This window comes from Natator depressus, chromosome 1 (assembly GCF_965152275.1).
Source record: "Natator depressus isolate rNatDep1 chromosome 1, rNatDep2.hap1, whole genome shotgun sequence".
Lineage (NCBI taxonomy): Eukaryota > Metazoa > Chordata > Testudines > Cheloniidae > Natator > Natator depressus.
The window spans coordinates 160111790-160135021 of NC_134234.1; the positions used below are offsets into that span (position 1 = coordinate 160111790).

General features: G+C 41.3%; 1 protein-coding gene across 1 annotated transcript in view; it reads right to left on the minus strand.

The window, feature by feature from the left end:
• Positions 1-23232, minus strand: part of SIM2 (SIM bHLH transcription factor 2) — a 73793-nt gene that overhangs the window by 47216 nt on the left and 3345 nt on the right. Inside the window, exons 3-5 of the mRNA XM_074970160.1 lie at positions 13690-13772; positions 9144-9233; positions 1090-1198 (exon numbers count right to left, since the gene is read on the minus strand). Of these exons, the coding sequence (XP_074826261.1) occupies positions 1090-1198; positions 9144-9233; positions 13690-13772 (282 nt within the window). The remainder of the gene's footprint in view (positions 1-1089; positions 1199-9143; positions 9234-13689; positions 13773-23232) is intronic.

Sequence of the window (23232 nt, forward strand, 5' to 3'; positions counted from 1 at the left end):
GAACTGCAACATAAGTAGCCTGGAGTGTGCCGTGTTATTAGTAGCCATGTCCTGAGAAAACCAATCCAATACTGACAGGACTGAAACTGATTAAGCAATTTTGAAAAATATGTCAAAATGTATTAAACGTGATGAATCTGAAACGTTCTGTTATTTTAAAGTTCAAAGTATTGTCATGGGAAAGTAAATTAGCTAAAAGGGATAAGGTAAACATAGGTATCACATTATTAGTATGGCAGGAGTTATGCTAATGAGATGATGTAACACTAATAAGTGCAGGACGATGCTAATAGTTGTGTTAATTCTGTGAATATGTCCACTGTGGACTAGACACTTCCGGTCTGAGCTGTGTATTTCATCTGGTCAATACAGTGCTTTGCCTTCTCCCCTGAAACACCTGATTGCTTACTAAACTTTACCCTAAGCAGTATTGTGCTAGGTCAGTACACTGTACCCCACTATACCTCCGCATGCTTCAAGAAGTAGCTCTGGTGATTCAGTAGATGACTGAGCTGGTAATGAATCAGTGCCACAGTATGATATTAGGGGAAAAATCTGCTCCTGGAGATGCTATCTTTTCAGTAAGACTCCAAACCTAAGTTATGACTGCTTGTGGTTATTAAAGAACCCATTGCATTCTTCATAAAGGAAAGGGTATTCTCTCTCGTGTCATAGCCAAATTCCAAATTTAACAAATTGCATTGAGACATGTCCTCATATTTTCTATTGGCTAATGTATTCTTCTTCACTTCCTCTCCTAAAATACTGTATAATGCAGCTGTAATGTTCTATCTCAGAGGTGGCTACATAACAGAGGTGGATGAAATGATCCCTGTGTAAAGTTTGAATTGCAATTTAAAACTGCAAATGCTCCAAGATTCTTTAGGATGAATGGTATTAATAAATCTAGGAGTGTGCTTATTACCTATGCTGCTACAAGCCAAAAAGCTGAGCTACAGTATCAGTTTGGTACCCATTCTGCATTTGTGTACACAAAGCTTTACCGGATAATGTATAAGCTTGCTGTGTTGAATGCAGCTTTCTTTTTTAGCTTTTCAGCTGCAATTTGATCACATCTCCTGGAAGTACCTTGTAAGAGGTGAGGATGAAGAGGCTGGTGTGCTGTAAGCACTGCTGTCATCTCATCATGGTCAGAAGGATGTATATACTCATAAATGCTATTGCCAGTAAGCTCCACCTGTCAAGAGACATATAAAATATTAGGCAGTACAAACAGCCTTTCTTTTAATAATATAAAGCATTCTTCAGTGACCTACGTATACTACATCTGTATACTGTGCATACAGTCCATTACCCTTACAACGTGTGGTTTTTACTGGACCAAAACCATGCACCAAATTATACCTATTAAACTGAATCATTCCTTCTTCAGTGGTAACTAACACTTTAGAAGCTTTTGTGGGAATTTCTGGTGCTATTCTGCACACAGGGGAGTTGCTAGTGGAGAAAGCTGGCAAGCGAAGAGATGATAGAGGAGCTACAGAAATGTTAGCTTCCCACAAAGGGGGGGGGGGGGGAATCTCCACAAGCTGCATAAACTTTTCTTACAGACAAACATACTCTAAAAGTTTTACATGTTCCCAGAAACCATCATCTAGGTTCTGTCTGTATTTGAAATGTAACAGCCAAGCCAACAAATTGATATATTTCCTGTTACTGAAAAAAAAAAAAGTAAATGCCCTCCAAAAATACAGTCCAAACTCTTATTAGGACCAAGTCTACTGCCCATTTAATTCAGTGGAGCTATTCCCACTTATATCAATGAACGCTGGCTCCAGCATCTCCTGCCTCAAATAAATGTACAGAATTAGAAAAAAAAAAGACCAGCTCAGCAGGAGTTTTATTTGTCCTTAATTTCCTCAATATAGCATATTCCTATTTCTCACTTGTTCTGAACCTCTGTTCACACATGGATGTGTTTCTGTCACAGTATTTGTCCCTTTCTGTATATCATGTACATAATAAATATAGTAGAGAGGCTGGAAGCACCATTATAACTGGCATGTGCTGTATGTCCTTTTTGCTCATTTTATTTGGCACATGTAAAAACGCACCAACAAAAAGTCTCCAGATAGATGCAGTAATGGATTTAAGTAGAGAACCAATACTTTGAGCCTGTGTTTTAAATTAGTGTCAGGCTACCCAATTGTTCATTGTGGCCTGATGTGCACTGGGCCCCAAAGATCAGAGACAGCTGAGAGGTGAAGTAATTTAACCTATTCTTCTGGGCCAATCCTACTGATTTGCTAAGATGTGTGAGTTGCCTTTTCTTTAGAATAAATGAAGTTGTCTAGCCCACAAAGCAATCTTTTCCCGAAAATGTCTCTCATAGTTCCGTTTTCTGCATTATTCATGGAATGTCTCTTCCCAGCACTATACAAACTAATTCTTTCTAGCCATCTATTCCCCACTGTTCCCTTCCACCTCTCCCTCCCCTACCCACCCCCACTTCCCAAAAAACAAAAACCCTGGTACACATTCAATATTCCAACCACATATTTTCACATTTCTTTAAACAGACAGCTTTCAGTTGCAGAAGGAAAACCAGAGATACCAAATTAACAATGTTAGCTCATATAAATCATTGCCCCTATGAGAAAAAAACTGGGACCATTCCTTTTCAGGATTATAACAGGTGGGGACATCAACACCAGCTCAGTATATTTTGGCTTTGGTGGCTGGGGAAGGATTGGAAGTCCATAAGGATGACTCTTTTTGCAACTTGTGATTTTTTTTTCCACTCTTTGTAAAAGAAATAAAACAGGCAAAAGTGGCATACTGATCCATAATATGTCTATGATTATAAACAGGGCTATGAGTTTCACAAAAACCCTAATACAGCGTTTTTAAAGCATTGTGATTTGCATTGCTCTAAGCTCTCAAGAGAACAGAACAAGCAAAAAATCTTATTGGAGAAAGACAGAGTTTGAGTGAATGTTCAAACCAAAATGTGGGGGGGGGGGGGTCCTATGGACTTTCCTGTCCCTCTGAGCTTAACCCTCTGTCTGGCATCATCCCCTCTTAAAATAGCTTTTACCCTTCGCTCATCTGGATATTTCTGAAGAGCAGGTTTTTTGCCTGTGAAATGAATCAGACTGTACCAAATGGAATGTAGTTATACAAAAGTGTTCATAGGAAGAATACCCTCAGATCTCTCTTATTCCGTCCCCTATCTTTCCTCCACCTGCCCTGCAAAGCTAATTACAAACACTAATTAGGTTAATCCAAAAGACTTGCATATTTCATCGATTATAATCATAATCCTCACATGGGGACTAATCCTGCAAAACCTAACTCACGTGGGTAGCCCTTGCTCTTGCAAGTAATCCTGTTGACTTAACTGGGACTACTCACCCAAGCAAGGACTAGTCACAGAAAGATTCTCAGAATTGGGCCCATGGTCACAGTTTTACATACACTGAGATTCAGATCACATAGCTTATTTCTTAAAGTTAACATAGCTAGCTTTCTTGAATCTACATATAGGGATAAATTCTATTCTGTTATGCATGTGCAACCCCAGTGAAATCAATGCAGTTCTACATATGTAAGTGACAGCAAAATTTGATCTGTTGATTGTTAAATAAATCTGAGAAACCTAAAACCATCTTCAAAAATCTAGGGCTACATAATAGTCAAATAACCAAAATGTTTGTGCATAATTTTTGAACTGACCACTGTCTCCTGTTATGCATATGTTATATGTGCTTTTTAAACATGCAATAAAATACTAACAGCTTAAAAAATAAATTATATGGTTGAATCCATAAAACTTCTGCAGTCTCACACATCAGGCTTATTAAACCAGATCCTGGATGAAGCATTTTAATATTTTTAAATACCTACTTATTACCAGTTGTATTTGTTTCCTACTAAGAGCTTTTTTATGTGTAACTCAGCTGTATATTTTCTTTCTGCCAAGAAATGATTCGTAATAAACAGAGGACTAAATAAATGGATACTGGAAGAAAATAATAATTTATATTTTGCCACTGTTTTACTTTCATCCAGTAAGTATACTAAACTTTAGCAAGGTCAGATGTTTTTGGTTAAATATATTTAATTTTTGATAAATCTTGAAATAAGTTTGGCTCCCTTGTGGAATCAGAAAATTGCTGGAGTGCCAGCCCAGACTTTCAAAACTGCAAAATCTATTTTTCACAATAGTTTTCTTTGTTTCTGTTTTAAAAGGGTTTTCCTTGCAGTCTATAAGTCCCGTAAGCAGTAATGTGTATATCTGTGTGTATGTGCACATATACAAGTTGCACTTAAACTGTACAGCCCACATCATACCATCAATTTTTCCATCTTAAGTCCTCGCAGAATTCACTAATGGATTCTGCTAGAGTTGATAGCACAGTATGGCGCTGTCTCTTAGATGTGCGAGTAAGTGCATGGCTATGCAGTGTGTATTTATAGAACTTTCCTCTTCAAAATGTTATATGAATACAAGGATCATGAAGTAAAATGATCATATGAACTTAAATGGTAATGGGTGATGCATTGTGCCAGCAGTTTTTAAGAAGAGCTTCACTGGGGAATTTGCCCCATTTATTATTCACGGAGTAAGGACACATAGGGGCAGATCCTCAGCTAGCGTAAATCAATGTAGCTCCACTGACTTTAATGGAGCTATGCTGATTTAAACCAGATGAGTGTCTGATCCTCAGTATTTACTATTCCTGTTTCAAAAACTGACATGGACTAAGATAGGACTTTTAAAAATTATTGCTTCTGATACTTGTGTGTAAATTGTGTCTAAAAAAACTGAATTAGTGGAAAAAATACAAGTTAAGAAAATATCTTTAATGTTGCTTATACATTTGTAAACATACTTAAATGTATTGGCTCCCAAAAGCTTAATCAGAAGGTGTAAATGACTCACTGTTCTTTCTGCTGAAGCTATAATCAGGATTGATTGAAGGTACAGATTACTACAGCACATTTCCAAGAATATCTTGTAAAAAAAATGTTATGTATTTTTTTTATTGATCATAATTAGCTGTTTCAACAAATTGCACTAACTGAAAATTGACTTGTAATCTACTTTCATAGTGGAAATGGTTCATAAAAAAGGCCTTTTTATAAACATTCTAAAAGATTATCTAAAATCATCATCATCACTTGGAGTGCCAGCCAAGACAAGCTGAGCCCAAACTCAGATATAAGAGCTCTTGTTGAAAATATAGTGTAGGATTATGACTTGGTGAGAGAAATTTGAAGAATTTGCTGCTATGGACCAATTCTGCTCCTATTGATGTCAATGGCAAAACTCCCAGAGACTTCAAGGGAAGCAGGAACAAGACCTCATTTAGGAAAGGATTTTTAAAAAATAAAATGCTGTGAAGCTTGTAGGCGCAACCTAGGTTTACAGTGTTTAAAAGTAAACTGTTCCTTAAAAAAATCAAGAATGGAGAGAGATGGTGGGATGAGATTCCACACTAAGGCAAATTACTGCTGACAAGAAGATGGTTTTGTGTTTTTCTTTTAAAGAGAATAAAAGAATGCGATGTATCATTCGGTATCCATCCAGTAACTTTATTTTATGACAGACAGACAGATAGAAAGAATTGCATACTGTGAAATTGTTGGGGTTGGCTACTAAATCTGAAGTGGTGTTTTTTAAAGCAATCACAGTTTTATACTCCCTAAACACTGCCTCTAAGTCAGGGGTTCCCAAACTTGGTTTGCAGCTTGTTGCGGGTAGGCTCCTGGCAGGCCGCGAGATGCTTTGTTTACCTGAGCGTCCGCAGGTACGGCCCCTCGCAGCTCCCAGTGGCCACAGTTTGCCATTCCCAGCCAATGGGAGCTGCAGCAAGCAGCGCGGGCGCAGACTGGGCCACTGCTTCCCACACCTCCCATTGGCTGGGAACGGCGAACCTCGGACACTGGGAGCTGCGAGCGGCCGTACCTGCGGATGCTCAGGTAAACAAACTGTCTCGCGGCCCCACCAGGGGCTTACCCTGAACAAGCCGCTAACCAAGTTTTGGAACCCCTGCTCTAAGTTCACATCTTCACATTGCCTTTGCTCTACAGCTTTCCTGAGAGATCAAGGCAATACCCCACTTCTTACTACTGCAGGATATTCAAGAATTTTCTGGTTAATCCTGCTTCAGTAAACTTTATGGGCCAAATGCCCCAGTCCTTCCTCAGGACAAACTCCCATGGACTTCAGTGAGAGGGCCTAAAGATGTACTTAAGGACAGGGGTGAAATTCACTCTTGTGCATAAAGCCAGCATATATCCAATTTAAAGGTTTTAAATGACACTGAAGTGGTGCACAGGCCTCGTGGTGATCCCAGGGATGAACTTCAGCACAGTTTCTTTGAATCTGACATATTCAACTTATTTTATTCTCCGATTGATTCTGTAGTTCTTTGATGCCACTGGGATATATATTATTCTACAGCAATAGGTGTTCCACCAACCGTCGCTGAAGTGTTTCTTCATTCTCTTGTGTTTGTCATCTGTGTGAGGCTGTGTTAGTTACTCTGCTAAATTATATGAAAATTTCATATATACGAAAACAATCTTAAAAACAAAACAATCTAAAAGGAAAAGCATCTAGCATTTAGCAGAGTAACTAACACAGCCTCACACAGATGACAAACACAAGAGAATGAAGAAACACTTCAGTGATGGTTGGTGGAACACCAATGGCTGTAGAACAATTGTTTTGTGTAAGTGGATTTGTTTCAATAGTTATGGTTATGATGGATCTTTTTAATAGGTGGGTGGGTAAAGAGGCTTTGAGTAAGGGCTCTAAATGCAGAGTGGAAAATATCGCCTCTTATTTGGAAAATATTTCAGGAAAAGGCAATATTTAAAAGAAATTTAAATATATATGTAAAATTATGAAACAGCAAATATATGCAACTGCAGGCTTAACAGAGGGCTTGAATTAAAAATTCTCCTTGTACATATTTTAAAAGTTGGTAGAAAAAGGAAGTGCCCACACTGAACCCTGCGTAGTGTGTCACAATGTGAAAATTACTTTTCTAACAGAGATTACAAAAAAATAGCCTGAGGGTTCTTTCCTGTTTATCAGGGGGGATGTTTTCAGAGTAGTGATACCACACATTTGCTTTTTCATGCTTTCTAGAGTTGGTTTCCTAATTGCTTCAAACAGTTATAAAACGATACCCAAATAGTCTTCCACTCTTTTCAACATTAATCACCATTATGACTTAAAATACACATTTTAATCTCTATCACATAACTCTTATAGTCTTGGAATAGTTTTGCGATATCTCCTTCCCTCATTGACTCTTCAGATCTTAGTCGCAAACACAGCATACCTCCCTTACCTTTAACTCTTCATTTCTCTCTGCTATTAATCATTTATCTGTTTTATCAATTCTGCACAGCATTTGGGATGCAGCTGCTATGGAAGACACTTTACAAAAAGGTTAGTTCCTTGTGAGGCTGATGCAGAGCCCAATGAATCAATGAGCATCTTTCCATTGGACTTCAGTGAGCTTTGGATCAGGTATTAAGTCCCCAAATGTGTAGAGTATATTTTCAAACAAACTCATGGAAACCTGCATCTTGCAATAAATACACTTCTAATTCTATTTGCTGTTGTATTTACTCTGAAAAGGTAAAAATTTAGAAGTGTCCTAAAAAACAAACAAAAACCTTTTACTTCTTGTGCAAAACAGTAGTAAACTGAGATTTACAAGTTCTATCACATGCATATAAAACACTTTACTGAAAAGATCACTGAACTGGAAAAAACTCAGGAAAAATGACTCTGAATCCCATCTACAAACACATAACCACCAGCCCCCCCCCCCCCCAAAAAAAAAAGCACATTTACGGTAAGACATCTTCCACATCAGATTTCCTCTCTCACAGATTCATAGACTATCAGGCCAGAAGGGACCATAATGATCATCTAGTCTCACCTCCTGCACACGGCAGGCCACAGAGCCACACCCACCCACTCCTGTAATAGACTCTATATTTTAATAATTCTCAGTATCACATACAATCCAAAACATATACACTGGAAATCTCTATTTTTTTTTCTTCTGAGATGTACAGCATTACCATGCAGGCAGTAGCTTTGAGTTCCAGGCTCAAGCTCAGAACCTACCTCCAGTTTGCAAAAACATCTATCAACCTTATTAAAGGTAATAGGATGGGGTGGGCAAACTTTTTGGCCCGAGGGCCACATCAGAGAATAGAAATTGTATGGTGGGCCATGAATGCTCTCAAAATTGAGGTGGGGGTGCAGGCTCTGGGGTGGGGCTGGAGATGAGGAGTTTGGGGTGTAAGAGGGTGCTCTGGGCTGAGACCGAGGAGTTCAGAGGGCAGGAGGGGGATCAGGGCTGGGGCAGGGGTAGGGAAAGGGGTGCAGGTTCTGGCTGGGGTTGCGGGCTCTAGGGTGGGGCTGGGGATGAGAAGTTTGGAGAGCAGAAGGGTGCTCCATGCTGGGATCGAGGGGTTTGGAGAGTGGGAGGGGGATCAGGGCTGGGGCAGGGGGTTGGGGCGTGGGGAGAGGCTACAGGGGTGCAGGCTCCAAGCAGCGCTTACCTCAAGCTGCTCCTGGAAGCAGTGGCATGTCCCTTCTTTGTGGCATGTGGAGGAGCGGCCAGGCAGCTCTGCACGCTGCCCCAGCCGCAGGCACCACCCCTGAAGCTCCCACTGGAGAGCATAGGGGCCAGAGTGGGGTCATGCCACAGCTTCTGGGAGCCGCATAGTGCAGCCCCTGACACTGTGCCCCTGCTGAAGCGCGGCCAAGCCACCTGGTGCGGCCCCCCAACCCAGTGCCCCGGCTGGAGCACCAGAGCAGGGCCCGACCCAGCGCCCTGAGCCGCGTGGTGCACCTCATGGGCTGGCTTAAAACAGCTTGCGGGCTGGATCCGGCCTGTGGGCCATAGTTTGCCCACCCCTGTAATAGGAAGTAAAATTTAATGAACAAGAAAAGATACAAGGTAAGATAATCACATTGCCGCTGTAAGTAAATGGCTTTACTTAAATAAAACAAAACTTAAGCATCAGAACAAAATTAAAGCTTAAGACTTCACTGCAAAAAACTTAATCTAGTACATTTACCAAGATATTACTACTGCAATCCAACATCAGTATTTAACTGATGGGCAGAAAGTTACTCCTACCTGGGATAAACCGAGATGAACAGATGCAGTTTCAGAGATATACATTATCTTGCCATCAGATGCTACCACAAAAACAAATCCATCCAATGTCTGTAAGAAATAAATATTTTGGATAAAAATCTCACAGTTTAATTGATCATTTAGAATAATGTTTTTAAAGTGTTCCCCCTCCCAAGCAGAAATATATTACTAAAGAAATATTTAACTCATACTATCACTGTGAAAAATATTAATCACACACAAATTTGTGAAATCTACTTCATTATCCCCTTACAGAAGTTATGCTGCACTTTAAGTTAATATTCTCCTATTAACTTGGGTTACTATAGTATTTAGTACAAATCCTGAATTATGAGGTACTTAAGGGAAAATCCAATGCAATACAGGCCATTTTTATGATGTAATGGCAGAATTGAGCAATGTTTTAAATTTCTTCTACTTTATTTTTATTTATGCTTGGGTGGACAGAGAATTGTCTTCTTCATAGCTATTTGGCATTTGCCAGGGATGAAAAAGCCCATGACAGTTTCAGAAAGAAACAAGTCATAAGGGAAACTTCATCAGACTGAAAGTGAAACATTGTAGTCATTCATCACTAACATTGCAACCTTATAATCTTAACTAATGATAACATTTAATGCAAACTTGGAGCCTGATCCTGCTAATCCTTACTCACATGAGGTCTAACTTGGAAGTAATGATTACTCATGTGAGTAAAGATTTGGAAGATTTAATTATCCCATAAAGAAAAGATTGATAGGATAGAGATTAAAACTGTACAAAGATGGCCGGGATTGTCTAATGATTTTGGTTGCCTCAATTTTGAGGTGCTTTATATTATATTTTAATAAGGGCTTGATTTTTCAGAAGGCCAGTACTTAGGAAAATCAGAAATATCTAAAGTCTCTAATCACGTTTGAACTTCCTGGCCAAATACCTGTACACAAGTAGATCACTGAAAAATAAACATGTATTTTTGGAAGGGGGAAACTAACTTCTAAAGTACAGAGATAAAACAACTGCCTTGTCTACCTACTAATTCATATTTTAGGATACTGAACCAGGAGAAAAGCTATAAAATCCTGTAAAAGTGGTGCATACAATGTGGCCCTAATAAAAAATATTCCAAATTATTCTCTGGCCTACTAACTATTTTTACAGCATATAATTGAAACCAGATTACTTTTTAGCTTTACTCTTTTTTATCCCCCTTCAACATAAACAAAACTTTTTAGATGTATTAAAATGGGAAAGAAATCACTGCATCCTTAAATAAAAATGTCACTTTAAACATTCTTTGTCAACTTTCAATTGCTGTTCCCAATCATATAGTAAAAGTTGTGTCCATTCTTCCATTAGACTTATTGTTAGGGGTTTCCAACTCAGCTAGAACAATTTTAGCTTAGAGTTGAAATTTGGCAAGCAAAATTTCACCCCAGGTGCTATTCTTAAAAAAAAGTTGACAGTAACTGTGTTGATTTAATACAATTTTTGAGCATTTATAATTTAGAAGTAAAATCCATTTTATACATCAGTTATAGGTAATTAGCACATAATATTACCTAACTGCTTTTGAGACTAAACAAATGTAAAATAACTAAGAGATTAAGTAGCTACTGTACAAGCAAAGGCTTTCATAAAGATTTTTATGTACCTACACACAAATTTTCAAGATAGACCAATGGCTCCAAACCAACATATCAACTAAACTTATCTGAAATAAAATTCAAAGTGCTTATTTAATGAGCTAGATGAGAACATCTCCAGAAGAGCAATCACCAAATCTTGCCTAAATATATTTATTAGGGCTGTCAAGCTATTAAAAATATTAATCACGATTAATCACGCTGTTAATAATAGAATACCATTTATTTAAATATTTTTGGGCTTTTATTACATTTTCAAATATTTGCACTGTAAAAAAACAAAAGAAATAGTATTTTTCAATTCAATACAAGTACTAATACAAATACTTGTAGCAATCTCTTTGTCATGAAAGTTGAACTTACAAATGTAGAATTATGTACAAAAAATAACTGCACTGAAAGATAAAAAACACTGAAAAACTTTAGAGCCTACAAGTCCACTCAGTCCTACTTCTTGTTCAGCCAATCACTCAGACAAACAAGTTTGTTTACATTTGCAGGAGATAATGCTGCCCGCTTCTTGTTTACAAGGTCACCTGCACACGAGAACACGCGTTCATGTGGCAATGTTATAGCCAGCGTTGCACAATATTTACGTGCCAGATATGCTAAAGAGTTATATGTTCCTTCATGCTTCAACCACCGTGCCAGAGGACATGCATCCATGCTGATGATGAGTTCTGCGTATGGCAGAATGTGGGTAAAACAGAGCAGGAAACATACAATTCTCCCCCAAGGAGTTCAGTCACAAATGTAATTAACACATTATTTTTTTAATGAGCGTCATCAACGTGGAAGCATGCCCTCTGGAATGGTGGCCAAACCAGGAAGGGGCATACAAATGTTTAGCATATCTGGCACATAAATGCCTTGCACCGCTGGCTACAAAAGTGCCATGCAAATGTCTGTTCTCACTTTCAGTAGACATTGTAAATAAGAAGCGGGCAGCATTATCTCCCATCAATGTAAACAAACTTGCTTCTCTTAGCAATTGGCTGAACAAGAAGTAGGCTCTAAAGTTTTACATTGTTTTGGTTTTGAGTACAGTTATGTAACAAAAAAAAACTCTACATTTGTAGGTTGCACTTTCACGATAGAGACTGCACTACAGTACTTGTATGAGGTGAATTGAAAAATACTATTTCTTTTTCATTTTCACACTGCAAATATTAGTAATCAAAAATAATATAAAGTGAGCACTGTACACTTTTTATTCTGTTGTAATTGAAATCAATATATTTGAAAATGTAGAAAAACATCAAAAAATATTTAATAAATTTCAATTGGTATACTATTGTTTAGCAGTGCAATTAAAACTGGGATTAATCGTGATTAATTTTTTGAATCACGATTATTTTTTGTAGTTAATCGCGTGAGTTAACTGTGATTAATCAATAGCTCTAATATTTATTTTATTAAAATCAATAATGTGTTTCAAACCCTTTCATGAAAGATAGTTTTCTCTTTTTAAACAAAGGAGTAAACCAATTTTAAGTTGGCTTTAAATAATAAGGGTGTTGTGACCAAAAAAAAAAAAATCTACTCTTCGTGCCATTTCAAATCTAATCTGAATCTACATCTTTTCTAACTGATCCATGCTTTTTGCTCTTCCTTTGCTAATACTGATTATTCACCTTAGCTGCTTTACCTAGCGCACCACGTCTTTTGGGGTTCAATCTTAAAAGCTATTCCAACTGCTCCAAGGGCCTGATTCCATACCCCTTGAAACTAATAAGGGGCTTTTACCATTAATGTCCATGTTCCTATAACTGTAGCTTATAATATAAAAGCTTCAAGTTTTCATTATGTTATTATTCACCTCACTGTATCTTATCTTCAAAACAGCGGGAATGAAAGACAAGAGTGAGCTACAATCCATTGCACTAGAAGTTGTCCGCTTCAACTCTAGTCATATGAATTGTATCAATGTTGCCTATTTCTTAGGCTACTCTGATACAAACTGGAAAAACAATAAGGAGAATTAATACAATAGCATGGAAAATAGAGTGACAAATTTTCTGAATGCACCTTTAAAATCCCACAGCTCAACAGACACAAATGCCAGTGGACTATGTTAGGAATGAGGTTCTGAAAGAGTTTCCAATACTCACAGATCCCAGGCTGAGTTTCTCTTTAGATTTAATCACTACCCCAGTGTACACTTAAAAACAGCTATGTGACTAAATATTAACCTTCCTCAATAAAACTGACCATTAAATAATTACAATTTATTATGTCTTTAAAGTGGGGGGGAGAGTCCGCCCTGCATTAAGGTTACAAACAGAAAACTCCCTTTGGGTGCCCCGGCCCAACTATTGCTCCCTAAATTCTCTGCTGCATGGGGACATCCACATGGGGAGCAGAAGAATTTCAGGGCAGATCAACAGGATTTGGAACAACTGTATTTTCAGGTGCTAACTAAATAGGAGATCTAATCCAGATGTTCACCTCCTGCTGCAGGAGCTATGTGCTCTTTTAAGGTTTTCCCTATTGAGCAATCTGTGGAGAACTATGATCTCCCATTTACAAAAACACCCTGACTGGATTGTTGATAGTAAATACAATCCACATTGCAATTCACCAGGGGCCATTTGTAGTACCAAAAGAGATTCCTTAGTGTGTGTGCAGGGTGGGAGGATTTATTTGTAATTTTTGAACTAGTCTTACCAGGCAAACCGTTCTTATTAATGTAGGCTGTTGGTACTGCTAAAATCAAAGAACGAAAATTAAAAGGACTGGCTTCCCCCTGAGCAGCTGAAAGAAAATCGTGGCTCTAGGTTGTGTTAACAGAATGACCTCACAAAGGCTGCATGTAACAACTAGGCTGGGAGGGCGATAGGGAGGATTACACACAAAAAATCCCAATGCAGCGTATAAAACTCGAATAAAGCATCTTCTACCTGAAGCAAATGAGATCCCAGCTCTTTAGCCACATTATCCAAGGGCCCTATTCTGCTCGGCTGCCCCCAGGCGTCGCCCAAACCTGGAAAAGAACCGACAGGTCAGTTAGAAACTCGGGGATGGGCATGAGCCTCCGGGGCCGCGCGTGTCCCCGGCTCCCTTGGCTGCGGGGCTGGCCGGGCCGCAGGACGCTAACACCAGGGCACGTCTCCCCGGGAGGGCGTAGGTGGGCTTTTCTGTCGGCGACTCAGCGCCAGGACATTGGGGTTCAGGCTCGGGGCGAGCTGAGCCTGCTGGGGGGGGCGCGCGCGCGTCCCTGCGCCTTAAAATGCCATTTTAGTCCCAGTCCCGCCAGGTACCCTGCCCGCGGCCCGTCCCAGCCAGGGCCCAAGTGCGCCTGGGGACGGACAGTCGCCGCGGGCCCACCGCTGTCAAACCAGGGAGCTGCCGCGCAGCCCGTGTCTCCCCGCGCGACTCAAGTGCGCCTGGGCTGGAAGGTAACGCGGACCCCGGGCTCTGGGGGCCCGACCCGGCAGCCTCCGCTCAGCCAAAAGCCCCTGACCTGCAGCGAGGCGGGGAGGGGAGCCGCAGGGCTGAGCCCTGCGTTACTCTGCTCTGCGACTGATGGCCAATGCAACGGGCCGCTAGCTAGCTGGCTCGGTAATGCCTCCGAGGCCGCTTTCCCGCCGAGGCCGCTGCACCCGCCCCGCCCCGGAGGCGCCGGCTGCAAGGCGGGCGATGGCTGTAAAGACAGTGGGAAATGGCTGCGTCGGGGGGCCGAAGCTGCTGAGCGCCTCTTAACCCGCAGCTTGACGAGGCTGAGCAAAGGGCCGGGCCGAGCAACCCCGCGGCAGGGGCCCGCAGCAGCCTCTGCTCAGCCTCGCTGCCCCTAGGGGCCCGGCCAAGCCCCCGGCTTCGGGGCCACCCACGCGGCTCTGCAAAGCGAAGGGCCTCGCTGCGGCCCGAGGTGGAGCCCGCGCTCGCCAGAGGGGCCTGCGTGTGTTTCTTCCGCCATTTTATTTACGATGCACCCAGACACTGATTTTATTCCCCGGCGCGAACAATAACACGGCTGTCTGGCGAGGCACGGCGGCCAATGGCCGCTTGGGCACTTATCTCCCGCTGCAGCGGACCCCGAGGGCGGCGCTAGAGAGCAGGTGCAAAGACACGTCCCGAGCCGGGGCAGGAGAGGTGGCTGACGCTGTCCGGAGTCACTCAGTCACTGCGGCCAAGTGCCCCCCCCACCCCATGGCCCCGGCAGACGCTGCACGCAGCCCCACTGCCCCTGCTGCCTTGCCTGGCCATGCTGCTCGCACAAGCTAAGGTGAATTCACGACGTCGCCTCTCTGTAGCCGCTGGCCCCGCTCCACACACAACCACTTGCAAGGGACACTCGTATGTCAGGACTGCTACGGGCTGGGGCCGGGCCACCTCTGTTACACTGAAGGAGACACATGGGGCCCTCGAATCAGATAGTGCTGTCGGGGCCCCTGCTCTCAGCGTGGCCTCCTCTTCTCTCCCCTCCTCCGGGCAATTATTTGTCACTGTCTATTGCTAAAGGCTGAGCAGGGAATGGCCTGGGTTTCCATTTGCTTTGCTTGACTGGCTGCAGGCGAAGCAGGCAGAGGCCTGGGCCAAACCCCAAGTCAAGGGGAGGCTCAGGACAGACAAGGAAGGGAATGGAGGGAAGGGAGAGGGTGAGAAGGTCAGGATAAATCTAAAAAGTTGTGAGGCAGTTGTTTTGCTGGTGTTACTGACCAATATTATCTAATTGTTTCCTCGTGCTACCCCACCTTATACTTCGATTGTGAGCTCTTTGGGGAAGGGGCGGTCTTTTTGTTCTGGGTTTGTGCAGCGCCCAGCACAATGGGTCTTGGCCTCTGACTAGGGCTCCTAGACCCTACTAATACAAGTGAAGACCAATATTAATAAACAATGGTTCAAGACATGACTGTGCTTATTCCACTTCCACCACTACCACTGACCTTCCTATAACTCAGTCATCATTCTGCTACTCCTGTGCTAAGGAGCCATATCAATAATTCAGTGTACCCAGAGTCAGTCCAAGAGGTATGTCTTCTTTGCACATCCACATTAGCCATCGGAGCTGCCTGAGTGTATGCTTCAGTAAACTGAATGGCAGAAGACTTTTACCTCGAAAGGCTGTTTTTGCTTTGGGGTATCTGTCGATATTTTGATACGTTTCCCTATAGTGTGAAATTGCATTTTTTAATAAATAGAGCTTCCATTTATCTGCTGCTTTCCTCTATATCAAAGCACTTTACAGACGTTTACAAATTCCACTGCTACATAAAGTATTCCCATCTTTCTCTGCTAACATGCAGCCTTCTCTTGAGTGGAAAGTATCTGCTGTTTAAAGGAGCACAGAAACATGAATTTTCCTTGGCAAGATGATACTAAATTAAAGCGTTAGTAGTTATCTTATTGCTATACAGACTGCCCTTTTTAATAGTGTAAATGATAAAGTCACCTTGAGCCAATCAAACGAATTCACTCATAACATTACAGATACATTTTTAAAAAACTACTCATGGCTAAGCGGTCTCCTGACTAACTGAAGTACAAAGCAGGTTTGTTCCTTAAGCCAGTCATACAGAGGATTTTATAATGGTGTGTGAACAACTGTCACTCTAATATAGCAATGCCTAGCGGTGTATTTGATTGTATCCTTTGGTATTACAGTTACAGTTTTAGCAATGTCATGTCAGTATTTCCATTATTTTTAGCGGAGCCTTCTAGCGCAGACTCACTATTAACATAAAATCTCTCTCCAGCAGTTTTTTTTTCTTTTCGAAATTTAAAATCAGTTTCGCCATTTCAAAATTATATCGAATTTGAATACATTTAGTGGATTCGTTAATATTTTCCCTTGTTTTAAAGTCATTTAATCAGTCGATAAAATATTATTTTCAAAGGTGGGAATAAAGCGAATACAACCTGAAATTCTGAAAAAGGGACCGCTGCACATTAACGGCTCTTCCTAGAGGCGTGCAGATGGGTTTGTAGGTGAGTGGTGCATATGGAGGCAATAAACTCAAAGGAGCTATTCCTGTCTAACCAGTAAACACTGTACATTTCACTCACTAGGCAGGACCTAGCCAAAGGAGCTGCTGGTACAAAGTAAGCATTCTGTAAATTGCTGAAATGCAATGTGTGATTACTGAATAGACCTGAATGGTTCCAAATGACCAGCTTGTAGACTGGTTTTAAAGGAATATTCTATAGCGCAGTTCTCACGGAGTCATTTTTAAGGAAGCTTTTGAGATGTATATTGCATATTTACCTGTGAGAAAGCTGAGCAGCTGGAGGATTTTTTTTCTGGCAAATATTTAACATTTTTAACAACAATCAAGGGGTGCCAAATTGTTCCCCATTCGATTTTAAATTTATGGGATTACCTCTATCAATTAAGGTCAGACATTTATCTAGAGCGAGAGAGGTTCACAAAGCCAAGAAATTCCAATCCAGACTGAATTCCAGAGCCGGACATTTCTGTGCCACAAACTGAACCCGAAAGTAGTCTGTTATCCAATACAGGAAGCAAATGGTAAAGCAGACTGTCACAGAGAAAATATCTAGCTTTTTTTTTTAACTAAGCTGTATTGCCTTTGTCCTGGAGGTTTGAGTCCTGACTTGCTTCTCCAAAGCTCCTTTATACAGCCACACAGCCATGTTGCGGACAAGTGGCATCATCTCTTTATAAATGTTAACTAAAGGGCTCTCTTCACTTTCTCATGATCTTAATCGTGGTTCTCCTGCATTCTTTTCTCATTTTAATCGACGTGTGCTGGGAATGCAGTGTGATGGAGTGTCCCTCCAGTACTTAGCACATTGGAGCTTCAATTTTTATTGGGTCTTTGCCCACTACTACCCCAAGACAAATATAAGTAACAACTGGCGGTTCTATTTGTCTCCCACACATTGAAGATTTTCTTTAGCCGGGGCGGCTGGACAACTGACAGTTCTACGGTGACTGTTTTCGATGGGGAGGCAAAAAAATCACATGGCAGGACACTTGAAAGTAGAACCAACCTCGTAGAGAAACTCCACGGCGTCTGATTCTCATTTTAAAATGCTCCCTCCCTTTTATTACTAAATATGGACACGATTCTCTCCCTTAATCTGACATCTCAAACTTTGTCAGGACATTTTAATATTCACCTCGTGGCATTTCTCAGTCTTCAGAGAAAAAAAATGGGCTAAATTGTAACAAAATCTGGAAGCATTTTACGTAAAGAAAAGGTTAAACAAAAAAAAAAACAACAGTAGCTTTTCTGTTTGGAAATCTGCTAAAAGAATTACTTATCAGTAATGTAGTCCATAAGTATCAGATTGCCCTGTAATTTGGAGTGTTTCCTTTGTGTCTCCACCGTTTTGTGCTCCTACTCCCCTTTAGTGCACGATCCTGTGCGTTATTCAATAGCCTTAATTTAAAGGAACCTGGGTCAACTACAAACATTGGGATTTCATTGCTCCCTCTCCGGGGGGAATTTCACCCGCTGTGGGGCATCCTCCCCTGGCCTTGCAAACAGCTTATGAAGGAGAAAGGCACGTTGCAATTATACAGGAGGCAGGAGAGCGGCAAACCAGCCCACACCATCCGACTGCAAGAGACAAAAAAGGAGGTGCCCCCCCAGCTTCCTTTCCCCCTGCATTGGAGATGCTGATGGTGACCCTAATAATTCAGCTGTGAGGTTTCTTGTGATCACACACATACTCCAACAGAGAGACAGGACCTAGCCCGATCCCGCAGTTCCCACGGGAAAAATTCTCACTGAAGCTATTGTGGCACTTGGGACCCATCCCTGAAGTCAATGGTAAAGTCCCTTTGATTTCTTTGGGGGCAAGACCGGGCCTAGACCCACACCGACTCTATTCTCGACTCTGGAACACGGGAAATAGCTGCAGGTGCGCTGATCAAATCGGGTTGGGAACCGGTACACACGGGTTTGGAGACGCATTTCTCACCTCTGCAAACTAGCGTTGCTGCAAGTCATAGCAACTCCCGGGGCTCTGAAATTTCAGCAGTTGTGTCGCCTCCCGCTGAAATACTGTCTGCACACTCACCTTAACTCTACTGGGGGGGGGGGGGGTGCACTAATGGAGTAGGGGGAAACTATCTTGACTTTCTGGCACATAAATTATCACGACACTTGACAGAATTAGATCGACCGCGTCCTTCAATAGCTCGATCGCCCTTAGCTGTGTTAAGTTTGTTGTGTTTTGGCGGTGGCTAGGACCTGGGCGAGTAAGAGGAAAGGATACAGACCTTTGTCTAGGACTAGCAGATTCCTGTTCAAGTAGTGGATTGGAGCTCTAAGTATATATGGCAAGTATATATTTTAGATCTATTAAATATGTATTAAGAGATCCACTTGTTTTCTATCTGTATTTTTTAAGTCACGTATTAGAAATATTAGTGCGGTCGGGGTTAAGATTTCTCGAGAAAAAAATGTTAAAAAACCCAGCCCAAACCGACTGTTCTGTTGGAGCCAACAAACTTATACCACAGACTCAAACCCGCTCCAAATCACAAACAAGAGCGAGAGAAAAACCTTCCTGTAATGACAGTATTTAGACGCATTTAGTGTGGCGAGATATTTGAAAGTCTCACTCACAACAAGGGCAAAACAGACAAACCACAGTTCATAATTATCATCTGCGGACGATCGTGCCATCCAGATTTGCTCTAGGAGGAAACTGAAATGCGTCTTGCCGCTGATGTGAAAAGTCCAGCTGCTAAGAAATGATGGAGGAGATTATTAAAATCCCTGGATTATTCTAATCTGCTCCCGATTCCCATATCTTTCTTGCAAGCAGCCCATATACCTTGTGACTGCTTCCCAGTTATGGATGCCTCCAACATTCCAGTGATCTCTAAATGCCACCGATTTACATTTAGAGCAAGCCTCAAAGGAAGCCCTAATGCCGTCTGTTATTTTAATAAACCCTTTAAGATCATCTACTACTATTAAAATAGGCACACACGGCTTCATGAATGGCTCACTCTCAACAGTGTTTGTAGCCTTTAAAGCGAATGTTAAACGTCGCAGATGTACAGAAAAATACTGAGCTGAAACCGTTGCAATTCAACCCGCGTTACATTCCTGGCTCTATTTTAAATACACAGAGGACAAGAAAATATGTATATGCCCTTTAAAGAATTATTAAAATGTCTTTTCATAGGAGTAAGCAATAGGTCCCAGATTTTACTGTTAAGACATGATGCCAAGCACAGAAATAAAAGAAAAATTCACAATATCTCCCAGGCTTTTGTTTTGTTTTTAGGTAGTGGTGGGAATAGCATACGCTACATTTTTGAGTCACTTATTAAGCAGCTCATTCCTTTTGGTTTAATCATTAATAAATCCGCAGTGTTAAAGCTAGTTCTTGAAAATGCGTGGAGTCACAATTTAACCTCAGCGCCATAACCTGGTGGATGGGATAATTTCAACTCAACAATAGGTTCCCCCCCCACCTCCCCCCACACACTTCTATTTGTTCATTTGTGGAAAAACGTATTGACAGCCAAGCACCAAAAATATCTCGTAGTGTATTTTTGTTCTGCAGTAATAAATGGTTTGGCAAAGTATCAAAACGCGACAGAGAATGACGTTAGAGAGCTTGGGTGTAGGGATATACGCTATGTTTCTGTCTCCTGGATTTTAATTCAGAATTTGAAGGTCAGAGCAAATCCACACGGAAAAAAGATACCATACTGAAGCACGAAATTATACCCTACAAGACTAGCACTTTGGGAGAATAAAAGAGGTTTAATGAATGTAACTCTCCTTTCACGCTCACTTCGGTGGGCCTGTTCCGGATCCTCCCGCAGGGCGTTCTGTGGGCCCAGACTAAACTATGCATCTTCTAAACATACAGTAACTGGTTGGATGGGAACTCGGATTGCCTCAAGCCCCAAAGCCTAGGGGAGCGTAGGGATGCCCCACAACCGCGGACATCTTTTAAAAATGTATTAAAAGTTGTCTACACTGTGTGCCAGGGCGTTTTTAAACCGTTAGCTACCGAGGCTTTTAAAACCCCACCCTTTTCCTGGCCTACTCAGCAAGTTTCATAGCTGGACAATAATTTCTGATCAAATGTAGTAGAAATTCGATGGTTTAGCAGCTAGGTTGCAGACTTCTGACGTCTCTTCCCCTCACACCTCCCCTTCCCTCCCCTCCCCCAGTTTAAAGAAACAAAACTGGCTCCGTGTTGTCACGAAGATGATAATTCAGTCCTAAAAGTGGATATTTACACACATCGGAGAGTGGTGGTAGTGCACTTTCCCTCTTGTATTTACAACGTAATTATATATCTCAACATAGGTTATTCTAGATTTGATTCACCTTTTAGAAATTTTGGCACAATAAAAGGAAGCTGGTTTCTAGCCAGGACATATTCCTCTGGGCCAAATTCTGTTCCCATTGATGTGAACAGCAAATTCCCATGGACTTTGATGGGATGCGTATTTGGCCCTAAAGGTATCTTGGTTGTCTGTCAAGCGCGGATGAAAAAAATCACATCAAGTACAGTTTGTAGCCATGTGCCTAATATTTATGTCTCGGAGACACATGATCTCTGATGGGCACACTGAGTCACTAGACATCTGCAAAACCTTGAAGTAATTTTCTGTTACAAGAGAGTTTAAAATACTGACTGCAGACACATCATCTATTCCTCTCAAAAACCCAAGATCTCAGCAAAATATTGAATAGCAGAAAATATGCATGATGGCTCTTTCGGAGATCAACAAATGATAGCTCTCCAGGCTCTGTTTCACTTTGGGGCACTGATCCCAGACTGCACTTGTCTGTAACGCTAATTCTAAAAAGAAGGTATTTCTATTCTGCTGACTAAGGCCAATAAATAATGCTATTTGGGAAAATATCAGGGAGAGAGGGAGAAGTTCATTATAATTTCCTATATAAAAAACAAATTCAGAAACATCAGCTCTTTCCTGAGGAAAGATACCCAACTATGAAGGGAGTTATTGATAGTGAAAGGAATTATGTCCCAACCACTTCCCCACAAAGTGTCTGGCAGAGCGTAGCTTCCAGCTTGAAACTTTCCAAAGTTGAACCAATTTATTAATGGGCATGGCTGAAATAATTTAGTTATCACTTTCCAACAGCTCTCCCCCTATGAGTTTAAAAAATGTATTCAGAAACACAGGAGTAAATTATTCACTTCGTCTTTCATATACTATTTTCAGTGTTCATGGTTTTCATTATAATTATGCAGTATTTATGGCAAAAGAATACATTTGTCATATGTATTTTTAAAATTACTCATAAGCATGTGGGGAGTGCAGAAGCACACCGTCGTTTGGTCTGAAGAGAATTTACACATAAGACACTGCCATCCTAGGTATATAAACTCGCAAGGCTTTCATCCTCTGGTTTTTAAGTGTTGAAGTGAACTGCAGTTGTTCGTTGACACAATTTGTTCAATAGGAGAGTTTTGTCTGGGAAACCTGTAATATAACCCTGTCCAGAGAAATCTCAACATATGTATTTCTAAATATGTACTTTAGTTATTTTTTCGGGGGAAACATGCGATCGAAAATTGGGAAACCCTCCCGAAATTACTACAAGATATTTCTTAATCGGGACTTTTATAATGACTTAAATTTGAGAAAGTCATTAGCAATATACCAAAGCACTGGGATGTTTCATTACTATTAGAACGGTAAATGTCTTTATTTTATATGTTTGACAGAACCCTTTCGTGTAAACAGAATTATTGATTTTAGGTAATACTAAGTAATCATTGCTCATAATTATTGACGTAGCTGATAAAGCTTTTCTCGTTTTTCATTGGTAACCCTTTCATAAGCTCTTTAGAAACTGAGATGAATAACAGACTTTTCATTCTGGAATGCTAATTGTTCCTCTCCTCCCCCATCATCTGTCCAGACAGGCCAAACAAATCACAAAGGAGGAGATTTGGGTTTATTTAACCACCTAGAGAATCTTATCCAGCATTTAATTTCATTTCTCTCATCCAGTTTAGTGGTCACACAACATGACATATTACAAACGGCCCCACACAATGTATGTCAATTGGCCACTTCCGCTCAGTGAAAGAAACATTTGAAGTGTGTACTTGTTTGGAAGGGGTGTGTGGGTGTGGGTGTGCGGGGGGGTTGTGGTATTTTTTGGATTAAGTGTTTGGTTTAAAAAAATCTGAGGGGAAAATCTCAAATTTTATGTCCATTGCCCGCTCTCCCTTTAAAGGACACGGTGTTTAAGGTTGAGTCGAGCAGACTGGGGTCTCCACACACGCGAGAGCCAAAGGGCCAGATTCGGATCCCTTTATCCCAGCTGAATAGGCCCGCGTATCCCCTTGAAGCCAATGGCGCCCGCTCTGGAGGAAGGCGCTGCTCAGTGGGAGTAGGGGACCATAACTGCTTCGGACTCCGATCTTTGCCCAGATCTCTCATCTCGCAGCAGATTTTCAATTTCATTGAAAAAGGCCGCGTCCTACAGCCCCAGCTCAAGCAAAGACTCCCTTGGCAA